The sequence below is a fragment of the Chrysochloris asiatica genome, unplaced genomic scaffold (assembly GCF_000296735.1).
Source record: "Chrysochloris asiatica unplaced genomic scaffold, ChrAsi1.0 scaffold00079, whole genome shotgun sequence".
In the NCBI taxonomy this organism is placed as follows: Eukaryota; Metazoa; Chordata; class Mammalia; order Afrosoricida; family Chrysochloridae; genus Chrysochloris; species Chrysochloris asiatica.
The window spans coordinates 8,288,009-8,300,540 of NW_006408597.1; the positions used below are offsets into that span (position 1 = coordinate 8,288,009).

Sequence of the window (12,532 nt, forward strand, 5' to 3'; positions counted from 1 at the left end):
TTTAGACAGCATACAAGACAATTATACACATGGACCTCACCAGATGGAGTACTTAGAAATCAAATTGACTATATCTGTGGAAAGTGACAATGGAAAAGCTCCATATCGTCAGGCAAAACAAGGCCAGAGGCAGATTGTGAAACAGACCTTCAATTTTTCATATGCAAATTCAGCTGAGTAGGTTAGCCATTTGTACTACCCAGGGACTCCAATGTTCACCTGGTTGGTGGTGGTTATGTGCCATGGAGTCGATTCCAACTGATAGCGACCCTGTACAGGGTTTCCGAGGCTGTAAGTCTTTACGGGAGCAGAAAGCCTCATCTTTCTCCCGCGGAACAGCTGGTAGTTTCGCAGCCCGATTCATAACCACTATGCTACCAGAGCTCCTTAATTTTCACCTATAGAAAGCCTATTGGGTTGTCTTCCAACATACCATCAGAGGAGCTGTCCTTTCAGCACCCCGTTTTAGATTCTTTTAAACCCTCATACGTTTGAGTAATATTTAACACCTATAGCTGCTAACTGAAAGGTCAGTGGTTAGAATTCACCATGGTTCTGTAGGAGAAAAATGTGACAATCTGCTTGTATAAAGGTTAAAGCCAGGGGACCATTTTACTGTGACCTATAGTGTCTCTATGAGTTGGAATTGACTTGATGGTAGTGGGTTTGGTTTGGGTTTCTTGGTGCAGCTTTGGGTAGTATAAATGATTAATACCCTTTGAGGTTTAAATCCACCCAGAGGCTCCTTGGAAGACAGTACTGCTAGACTACTTTAGGAAAGTTAGCCATTGAAAACCCTAAGGAGCACAGTTCGACTTTGACACACTTTGGGTTGCCATGAGTTGGAATCAACTTCATGCCAATTGGTTAACTGGTGTATTCAAATCTCAACTTCAGACTTGAAGGAAGTCTGCAAGAGAAATAGTGTGGTGCTGTGGGGTAATGCTCTGCACTGTAAAGTAGATTTGAACTGCAAGGTTGGTGTTTCAAGCTCACTAGCCGCTCCTCTGAAACACTGTACATGGTAGTTATGAGTCGGAACTCGACTACACTTAACAACAACAATAACAACAACTAATCCCTTAAGGAGAATTGAATTCCATTGACGAAATAAGATGTATTAATACAAGTTTGTTATATAAATACATGTCTTTTCAGCGGTATAAAAGAGGGTAGACGAAAAGTGAATGTCTTTTCTCCATTACCAAGGAAAGTTCTAAAGTACTTTACATAGTTTTCCAAGAGGATTTCTAATCTCTTTTTTACATAGGCATATTTTTCTCATTCATATAGATGAGATCAGATAAGAATTAATAATCAGTTAGGATCCATTTTAGGATCGGAAAACTGTTTTAAGCAGAAAGGAATTTAGCACAGGAAATTAGTGCCTATTGGAAGAGCTGGAAGAAGAAGCTGTTGGCAGAACCTCCCAGAAAATCATTGCAGAACTGGCCCAACAGGTAGGGAAGCTGCTACTTCTATAAGTGGGAAGATACAGAATCAGGAGCTACTACTGATGTTGTTGGCGTCAAGAACTCTTTTGTAGCTGCAGTCCATAGATTAGACAGCCACTTGCCCATGCAGAATTGCTCTTTACATCCATAGAAGTAGTGATTGGACACTGACCTGTTGTTTCAGAAAACCTCATGTCTCCACACCCATGCTTGCCAAAAAAGTAGCAGGATTATGGTCACCATCTCACTTCTGCCTTTAAAACCTTGTACATCTAATTGCCAGGGCCTGTCAGTATTTCTGATGTGATGCTGTAGGATCAACACTGGACTGTGAACCACAAGGTCGGCAGTTCAGACCCACCAGATGCTTCTGGGAACTGGCTTGATAGCACTTAACACCAACAAAACCAATATTTCTTAAGCTGAGAGAACTGAAGAAAAAATTCAAGCCTTAATTGCAATATTGAAGGATTCTGTAGGCAAAATGTTGAGTGACACTGGAAACATCAAAAGAAAATGGAAGGAATCTGCAGAATCACTGTACCAAAAAGAATTGGTCAGTATTTAATCATTTTAAGAGGTACGATATGATCAAGAACCAATGGTATGCAAGGAAGAAATCCAAGTAACACTGTAAGCATTGATTGGCAAAATACTAGGATTCAGGAATTGATGGAATACCAATGGAAATGTTTCAACTAACTGATGCTGTACTGAGGGTGCTCATTTGTCTGCATCAAGAAATTTGGAAGAAAGATACCTGCTTAACCAATTGGAAGAGATCCACATTTGTTCCTATGCCAAAGAAAAGTAACCCAATAGAATGCGAAAATCATTGAACAATATCAGTATCATGTTCAAATAAATTTAGCTAATTATGTTTCAGAATGATGTTGCAATAGCATATCAACAGGGAGCTGCCAGAAATTCAAGTTGGATTTAGAAGAGGACATGGAACAAAGGAGATCATTGCTGATATCAGATAGATCTTGACTGAAATCAGAGAATACCAGAAAGATGTGCTTTATTAACTATGCAAAGGCTTCAAACCTTGTGGATCATGACAAACTGTATAATATTACAAAGAATGGGTAGTCCATAATACTTAGTTGTGCTCATAAGGAACCTATACATAGACCAAAAGGCAGGTGATTGAACAGAACAAGGGGATACTGAATGATTTAAAATCAGGAAAGGTGTGTGTCAGGGTTGTATTTCTTCACCATACTTAATCAATCTGTATGCTGAACAAATAATCCGAGAAGATGAATTATAAGAAGAAGAATGTGACATCAGTATTGGAGGAAGAGTCATTAGGAACTTGTGATACAGATGACACACCCTTGTTTGTTGAAAGTCAAGAGAACTTGAAATACTTACTGATGAAGATCAAAGACTACAGCCTTCAGTATGGATTGCACCTCAGTGTAAATAAAACAGAAATCCTCTCAACGGGACCAATAAATGACATCATGATAAATGGAGAAAAAATTGAAGTTTTCAAAGACTTCCTTTTGCTTGGATCCACCGTCATTGCTCATAGAGAATCAGCAGTCAATAAATCAGACCTCTTTAAAGTGTTCAAGAGCAAACATGTCAGTTTGAGGACTAAGGTGTGCCTGACCCAAGCCATGGTATTTTTAATTACTTCATATGCATATGAAACTTCAACAGTTAATAAGGGACACTATAGAAGGATCTATGCATTTGAATTCTGGTGTTGGCAAAATATATTGAAGTTTCCATGAACTGCCAGAAGTACAGCTCATTGTAAACAAGGATGATGAGACTTTGTCTCTGGGTCTGTGGACATATTATCTGGAGGGACTAGTCTCTGAAGAAAGGTATCACGATTGGTAAAGTGAAGGGTCAGCAAAAAAGAGACCACTTCCCCTCCCAACAAGATGGATTGACACAGTGGCAACAACAAGGGTCTCAAAAATAACAACTATTGTGAGGATAGCATAGGACCGGGCAGTGTTTTCATTCGGTTGTGAATAGAATCACTATGAGTTAGAACTGACTTAAAGGCACCTAAGTGCACCAAGAATGTTTTATACCCAGAACTCTAGCTGTTAGGGAGTCTGGGAAATGTAGTTTTTAGCTTTCTGGCCTCTGTAGTACTGAAAGGCATGCTGGAATATTTCAGAAGGGATGCTGATTGCTAGACTACTATATCTGTCATACCATTAATTTTTCAGGAGGATTGTCAGATGAGGTAATGAACTTTGGAACAATTGGAACGTTGGAGATCAATAGGGTCATGCTTTTTGTATGCCAAAAGGCAGTCCACCTAATTTTTCTTAATTGTTTCCTGTGTGCTGACTGCCAGTTGCATTACAAAATAAAAAATGAATGAAAAATGAAATGCCTGGGACATTGTAAAGTATTCCCAGCTAGAATGGAAGAACTATAATTAAACAAATACAGATTTTTGAACTCCACCAGCATCTGAATGGAGAGTGCAAGAGTGGTGGAACTGGCTGAGTAAAGAAGGAAGCAGCTAGCAGTGGGCAGCTCTTCTTTGGGTCTTGCCAAATGTTCAAAATTATATCTTTGTTTTCTAGAGCAAAACTTGACTACTCTCTATTTATTTTGGAAGGTCAAGTCCAACATTCGTTTGCAAAAAATGAATTGGTTTATTTCCTCGTTTTTTTTTTTTTTTCTTTTTTCTTTTTTCATTTTGTTTCAACAGTATAAGGAGCCTGGTTAAGAGCTGGGCTGCTAACCCAAAGATGGACAGTTTGGACTCACCAATGATTTGGGAACAGAAAGATGTAACAGTTTGCTTCCATAAAGATTACAGCCTTGGAAAATCCTATGGGGCAGTTCTTTTCTGTCCTATGGGATTGCTATAAGTTGGAACCAACTCAGTGACGGTGGGTTTGGCTTCTTTGTTGTTCATCTGTCTGTTGATGATCACCTTTTACATGTTCAGCATGATGAATACAGAGGTGAATAAGGCAGAATCTTTGCCCATGTGGATCTCACAGTCTGGCAGGGATGACAGGCAAGGAACAAGTAATTACAACCCTGATTGATGAGTTTCTCTATTGCAAAATAGAGAATGCTACAGAAATGTTTGATGGGGACCTGACCTCATTTAATATGGAGGTTATGTAAAGTTCTTCTATGGAGGTAACGTTTAAGATCCCTGAGAGCTGTGGGATGAGGATGAGCCAGCCCGGGAAAGATGAATAAGACTAGAATGATAGAGAACACAATTTTTGAGAAAAAAATAGAATAGCACTTTACTCCCATATCACTTAGCACCAGATCTAGCCAAGCATTTAGAGTCACTGGTAGTTCTTATTATCAATCCATGGGGTCTTTCCAAACAGAGATGAAGATTCTATAATTAAAGACCTAACTTTCACACTCTGTGTTGGTGAAAGAGAATGAGAGTTAGGTGTGATATTGGGAACATCACTGCTCAAGTAAGATGTCGTCTGTGAGGCTTTTTTCTGTGTGTGTTAGTCTCCAGGTCCTGGTAGAACCAGCTTCAGAAAGTGTTCCTAATATCCTCTGCGCTCCCCATCTTCACTTGATGCTGAGTTTCAAGCCCTTGTACTCATACACTTGGTTAATTGCGGTGACTGTTTCGATGGTTCCTTTCACCTCAGGCTTTCCATCATCTAGGTCTGCTTGATTGCCAGAGTTGGTTTCCTTTGTAAATTACTGATCTAACTCTACTCCCCTTCATAAAGATACATGACTCCTTAATATTTACAGTGTGAAGTTCAGTCTCCTCAGAATGCTTTTCAAATAATTTCATTACCTACCTGCCCTCATCAAGGCCTTTGAGCCTTGTCTTGCATCCTAATGCATATAATCTAGCCTAGACTCCCAAAAGTTCCTAATATACCACACACTGTTGGGCCCCATGTTCTTGCTCTTGCACATCCTGGATTGTCTGTCTCCATCCTCATCTTCTACATTGCCTGATGAGATTTCTTTCATTCATTCTTTGTTCATGTTTGTTTTCAATTGTTGTAAAAATATATTTAACACATTTGCCAGTTCAACATTTTTCAGGTGTACAATATGATACCAATCACATTAATTGTAACCAACACCCATAATTATTGCCAAGTTTTCCTTCATCATAATATATACAATGTTATTGCTTCCCAAACATTGGCTCTCCCTTTTCCATTGCTTCTTTATGGCCCATTTCTAATAGGGCTTTCCCTGTGAGTCCTTTCTCTGATCATCTTCTCAATCACTTGCTCCACTGTGGGATTTAGAGAGACCCCTAATACTCTGAGCATATCTCTATGAAAGATCTACTACATTACAGTGTGATTGGTGTGTGTCTGCTTGGCATTAAACTGTTAACCTCCCTATCTCCAAAAAATCAGACTCATTGCTGTTAATTTGATTCTGATTCATAATGATCCTCTAGGACAGAGTAGAAGTGCTCCATCTGGTTTCCAAGGGTGTAAAGCTTTATGGAAGCAGACTGCCACATCTTTCTCCTGCAGAGTCGATGGTGGGTTTGAAATGCCAACAGTTTGGTTATTAACTGAGCACTTAGCCACTGTTAAACTTAGCTGTCAAGTTGGTTCCAACTCATAGCAACCCTGTATAGGATTTCTGAGAGCTGCTGGTGAATTTGAACTACTGACCTTGCGGTTACTTGTCCAGTGTTTATCCTACAGCACAACACCAGGCCTTTCTTCCTACCTCTTGTTGTTGTTAACTGCTGTCCAGTTGATTCCAGCTCATAGTGATACTGCATAGTGTTTCCATGGAGAGGCTGGTGGGCTTGAACCACTGACCTTGTGGTTGGCAGTTCAGTACTTATCCTACAGCACCACACAAGGTCTTCCTACCTTGTTAAGTGCTATCAAGTTGGTCCTGATGCATAGTGACCTTGTATAGGGTTTCTAAAAGGCAGCTTGTAGGTTTGAAGCAGCCCAGTGCTTCTCCTATAGTACCTAGTACATACTAAACATACTAAAAGTCTTATAAGAACGCCCTTCCTAATGGCTTTATTAGGTGAAATGGTTGGTCTTAGTATAGGATCCTGATTGATGCCCTAAATTAGTTTATTTAATGAATATTTATTGAAAGGCTACTATAGTCTAGTCACTAATGACAATGGAATAGAATCATAGTTAATCACAGTTCTTTCCCTAATGGAGCTTAACTTTTTTTGTAATGGGGAGATAGGCAAGCCAAGCAAGCAGGGAATTGACCATGTTCCCTCAGCCAGCATGGTGAAATAGTATTTCCAGGGGCTAAAGAGTACATTCCATGTTTGACTTGCTTCTCTCCTTCTTCTCTTTCTCAGTGTTAGAGATTGATTTTGCAGAGCTAACGCTGGAAGAGATTATCGGCATCGGGGGCTTTGGGAAAGTCTATCGTGCTTTCTGGATAGGGGAAGAGGTTGCAGTGAAAGCAGCTCGCCATGACCCTGATGAGGACATCAGTCAGACCATAGAGAATGTTCACCAGGAGGCCAAGCTCTTCGCCATGCTGAAACACCCCAACATCATTGCCCTTAGGGGAGTGTGTCTGAAGGAACCCAACCTCTGCTTGGTCATGGAGTTTGCTCGTGGAGGGCCGCTGAATAGAGTGTTATCTGGAAAAAGGATTCCCCCAGACATCCTGGTGAACTGGGCCGTGCAGATTGCTAGAGGGATGAATTACTTACACGATGAAGCAATTGTCCCCATCATCCACCGAGACCTTAAGTCCAGCAACAGTGAGTATGAAGAGATGGGGTTGGAGGTGTTTAGAGCAGTTTCAGACTCACTCCGTGGCTGCAGTTGCAGTGGATTCCTAATGGAATTCTAGTGAACAGTGGAACTTCTTGCTTGAAAAGGTTCCATCTTTGAATTGAGATGTGGGATGGAATGGGTTTGAGGGAATCCTGAGCTCACATTAACAGGCAAGATTGGTATTGTGTAATTCTGTGGTACTCATACTGTGATAGAAATCACATGGATTTATTCTGTCCACTCGAGGGAGAGTGTGTATATGATCACAGAAGGCATTTTCCTCATGGAAGGAAACAGTAAGTAAAGCAAACCTATAAATACTCCAACCTGAAGTAACCCCCAAGAAGGGACTATAAAAAAGGCACGTTGTAGAAGTTGTGAGGGTGACTTAGGTAGTGATACCAGCTTGTAGATCACCAGTAGTCTACAGACCTTCTGGTGGGATTAATTAATTGCCATAACTAACTGGTGTTGAATACGCGGCAAGTGAGAATCAGCTGTTCCTCAAACATCCAGAACCCATAAACTGGACTGTAAAACAAGTGTTAGACATAATTAATGGTGAGTTGCTAGGAACTTCAGTCTCATTTGTGTACCTGTCTAAACAGAGTGGTGGAGGGGATACAGTTGCTTATGGTTTATGCTTAAAATCACTTTGAGTGTCCTGTTCCATAGAGAAGAACATATGAGTTGAAGGACTTTGGAGGTGTCTCAGGCCCCAGAGACTTCATGCTCTCTCTCTGGATCCTTTGACTGTGAGTCCAGACATCCTTCAGACTGTGTTCTGAGTTATTCCAGATGTGGCTTATGTTTCTGTTGATGCTATTGTGAATCTACTTACTTTTTAAAAATACATTTAAAAATTATGTAAATAGTAAATATTCATTGTAGAAAACTTAGAAAGTATAGATAAACCAGGAGAAGAGAAAGATTACTCATGTTTTCCTTCAGAGAGAACAGCTCTTGCTTTTGGTGTAAGCTTCCAAACATTTTGAAAGTCTATATGGTATCTCTGTGTATATGTGTATGTATGTATCGCACACAAATATACAATTTACTTAAAATTTTTTATTATGGTAAAATATATATATAAGATCCAATGGACTATTTTGCTGGTTAAGTATACTATTGTTGTTGTTGTTGTTGTTACGTGCTGTGGAGTCAGTTCCTACTGATAGGGACCCTGTACACGGTTTCCAAGGCTGTAAATCTTTATGGGAGCAGAAAGCCTCATCTTTCTCCTGCTGAACAGCTGGTAGTTTTGAACTGCTGACCTTGAGGTTCGCAGCCCAATTCGTAACCACTACGCTACCAGAGCTCCTTTAAGTATACAATTGTTGTTGTTATTAAGTGCCGTCGAGTCGGTTCCGACCCATAGCGACCCTGTACAGGGTTTCCGAGGGTGTAAATCTTAAGTTGCATTAATTACATTCACAATGTTATATAACCATCTATTTCCAAAATATTTTCATCATCCAATTAATTTTTAAAAAAAAAAGTTTTTATTGTGAATTGAGTGATAGTTTACATTGGGGGAACATCAGTTTTGCACTCATCTTATTGTATTCGTTTCATTGCAATGTGTATAATCGTATTCGTTTCATTGCAATGATCCAATTAACTTTCAGTTAGTTGTTATTACCCATTACCTGCATTCTCCTTCCTCTTGATTATAGAAATATTTGTCTTTGCAAGGGTATGGAATATTAGATGTGTATTTGGTGCTGTGGGATAAGGCACTGGACTACAAGGTTAGTTTGGATCACATGGCTGGCGGTTCAAACTCACTAGCCGCTCCTTGGAAACCCTATTTAGGGATGCTGTGATTCAGAATCGACTCAATGGTACTTTCACAACAACAGAAACAACATTTCAATATAATACATGTGAAGGATTAAAGTTATACAAGAGAAAACCAAATTTCTCTTTTCCTTTTGCCATAATCTAATTTGTTCTCTCCTCCAAAATGCCATTCTTAAAATGTATTGTTGTTTTTGCTGTTAAGTGCTGTATAGTGACTCTGTATAGGATTTCCGAGGAGCAGTCCCTGGTGAGTTTGAACTACCAATCTTGTGGTTAGCAGTCCAGTGCTTAGCCTACAGTGCCATACAAATAAATTAAAACTTTTAATGACTTCTTCTCAAAGTTATAGCTCTTTGGAGACTGCTTTGGACAATGGGATAAGAAGAGGTAGTGATATCAGAAGACAATGTGATATAGAAGGTAAAATTTGTTTTGTTTTTTTCTTACATCCTTATCAAGGAACCATGGTAGCATAGTTATGTGTTGGGCTGATAACTTCAAGGTCAGCAGTTCGAGTCTACTAGTGGCTCCTCAGGAAAAAAAAGAAGCTTTCTGCTCCCATAAGACTTACAGCCTTGAAAACCCTATACAGGGTCACTATGAGTTGGAATCGACTCATTAGTATACTACTACCACCACTACCTTATCATTCTGAGAGAACTAGACAGCGTGCTTAATCTGATATAATAAGGCACATTTGGAAAAGTAGACTAGATGGTAGAATTGTAAAAGTTAATAATTTTCTCTAAGAATTTTTAATTTGGGTATAATTTGAAGCTATACGTATGGAATTTTATTTGTACTTGGGAGACTAGGCTCTTGTGAAAGAAAATCTATCCCCCAAACCTCCTCTAAGACTTTGCTGTTTGCAGGAGGTGGCAGGAACCTGAATGCCATTCCCTCATGCAGGAAACACAGCTCGGGTCCTTTGTCCATCAGTGCTTTATAAGAAGATCTGGTGGCACCATGGTTAAACACTTAGCTGCTAACCAAAAAGTTGGCAGTTTGAATCCACCCGGCAGCTGTATGGGAGAAAGACCTAAGCAAACATTGTTGTTGTAGTTAGGTGCCATTGAGTCAGTTCCTACTCATAGTGACCCATGCATAATATAGAACACAACACTGCCCGGTCCTACGTCATCCTCATAACTGTTGCTATGTTTGAGCTCAATGTTGAAGCTACTGTATCAGTCCATCTCACTGAGGAGCTTACTGTTTTTCACCGATTCTCTACTGAATATGATGCCCTTCTCCAGGTACTGGTGCTTCCTGATAAGATGTCCAACGTAAGTGAGGTGAAGCCTCCTTATTCTTGCTTCAGAGAAGCATCCTGGATGTAATTCTCCCAAGATAGATTTGTTTGTTCTTCCACAAGTTCATGGCATAATCAGTATTCTTCACCAGCACCATAATTCAAAGGCATCAGTTCTTCTTTATTTATTATTTATTGTCTAACTTCTATATATATATAAGGTTATTGAAAATACTATAGTTTGGATAGGTACACCTTAGCCCTTAAAGTGACATCTTTGTTCTTTAACACTTTCAAAAGGGCCTTTACAGCAGATTTGTGCAGTGCAATTTGTCACTTGATTTCCTGACTGCTGCTTCCATGAGTGTTGATTATGGATGAAAAGAAAATAAATTCCTTGACAATTTCAGTATTTGCTGTTATCATGATGTTGCTTATTATTCCTGTTGTGAGAATTTTTGTTTTCTTTGTGTAAAAGTGTAATCCATACCAAAGGCTTTGCTCTTCATCAGTAAGTGCTTTAAGTCCTCTTCACATTCAGCAATTAAGGGTGTACCATCTGCGTATTGTAGGTTGTTAATGAGCCTTTCTGCAATCTGAATACCATGCTCTTCATATAGTCCAGCTTCACAGATTATTCCTCAGCATATACACTGAATAAATAGTGTGAAAGGATACAACCCTGACACACACCTTTTCTGGTTTAAATTAGCAGTATCACCTTGTTCTGTTCGAATAACTGACTGCTTCTTGCTCTGGGTACAGGTTTTGCATGAGCATAATTGTTACGGACTTCTCATTCTTCTCAATGTTATCCATAGTTTGTTTTCTGATCAACACAGTCGAATACCTTTGCATAGTTAATAAAACAAAAGTGATCATCTTTCTGATAGTGTGTGCTTTCAGCCAGGACCCATCGGACATCAGCAGTGTTATCCCTTGTTCTACATCCTCTTCTGAATCTGACTTGAATTTCAGAAGTCCCTGTCAGTGTACTGCTACTACTGTTTTTGAATTCTCTCCAGCGTAATTTTACTTGCATGTAATATTAGTGATATTGTTCATTAACTTCTGCATTCTGTTGGATCATCTTTCTTTGGATTGGGGACATAAAGATGACAGCTAAGAAAACCCTATGGGTGAGCTCTGCAGTGTCACATGGGGTCACTAGGAATTGGAATTGGCTATGACACCACCATCACCAAGTGCCTGATGAGTTTCCAATTGGCACCTATGAGTGCAATATATTTTAGTAGCTGTTGTACTTTTAAACAAAAACAAACCCACTGCCATCCATTTGGTTGTGACTCAGTGACCCTTATACATTGTTGTTGTTTTTAAGTGCCATCGATTTGATTCCAACTCAGCGACCATGTACAGGGTTTCCAAACAGCAACTGATGGGTTTGAACTACCAACCTTGTGGCTTGCAGACCAGCACCACACCAGGATCTGGTAATGTTTAAATGTCTTGGTCAAGATGACTGATGTCCAGAACTGTGCATGGTCGTTTGGTGTATCATTGGTGCTGATGCTGATACCTGCTGTGAATCTCACATATAAGCTCTAGTAGCTCCTGACTGTGTCTGTGCGTGGGTGTTTGACCAGGATTGTATATGTCCAATATGAGCCTGGCCAATCCCATTAATCTCACTCCAATGCAGTGTTTGGGGGGGCCTTGAAATTCATTTTATAAATGTTTGCCACTTCTTTGTGCATTGCCTCCAATTTGGGAAGTTATAATTTCTTTGTGCTTTGTACAGTTGGGGACACTGGCCTGTTTTCCGTAGTCTTTTTTAGGGACTCAGAGAAGTTGGATTTTTGTTACTGGCATATACTAGGAATTATATGTGTAAGTTGACTTTGAACTAATAGAGAAAAGAGTATGCATATATGGAGTCTGTTTTTGAGGAAAAGAGAACGACATCAGTGATAAACATCTAGCTGTTACAAAGATTTAGTAAAAAGTGTTTCATTAAAAGACTGTTATTTTGGTCACCTACTTAAAACAGTCATTTGCTGTTTGCTGCTGTTGGTAGGTGCCCTCCAGTCCATTCTGACTCAAAACAGCCCTGTGCCCCACAGAATGAAACACTGCTTGGTCATGTGCCATGCTCACAATTGTTGATATGTTTGAGCCCTTTGTTGTTGCCACGGTGACAATCCATCTTACTGGGGTTCTTCCTCTTTTTCTCTGACGCTCCACCTTATCAAACATGATATCCTTCTCCAGCGACTGGTCCCTCCTGACAATATGTCCGAAGTATGAGAGATGAAGTTTGGCCATCCTGGCCTCTA

The 12,532-nt window shown here is 39.8% G+C and overlaps 1 protein-coding gene across 2 annotated transcripts in view; it reads left to right on the plus strand.

The window, feature by feature from the left end:
• Positions 1-12,532, plus strand: part of MAP3K9 (mitogen-activated protein kinase kinase kinase 9) — a 170,543-nt gene that overhangs the window by 5,205 nt on the left and 152,806 nt on the right. For both annotated transcript variants that reach the window (XM_006865567.1, XM_006865568.1), the window contains exon 2: positions 6,751-7,164. In XM_006865567.1, the coding sequence (XP_006865629.1) occupies positions 6,751-7,164 (414 nt within the window). The remainder of the gene's footprint in view (positions 1-6,750; positions 7,165-12,532) is intronic.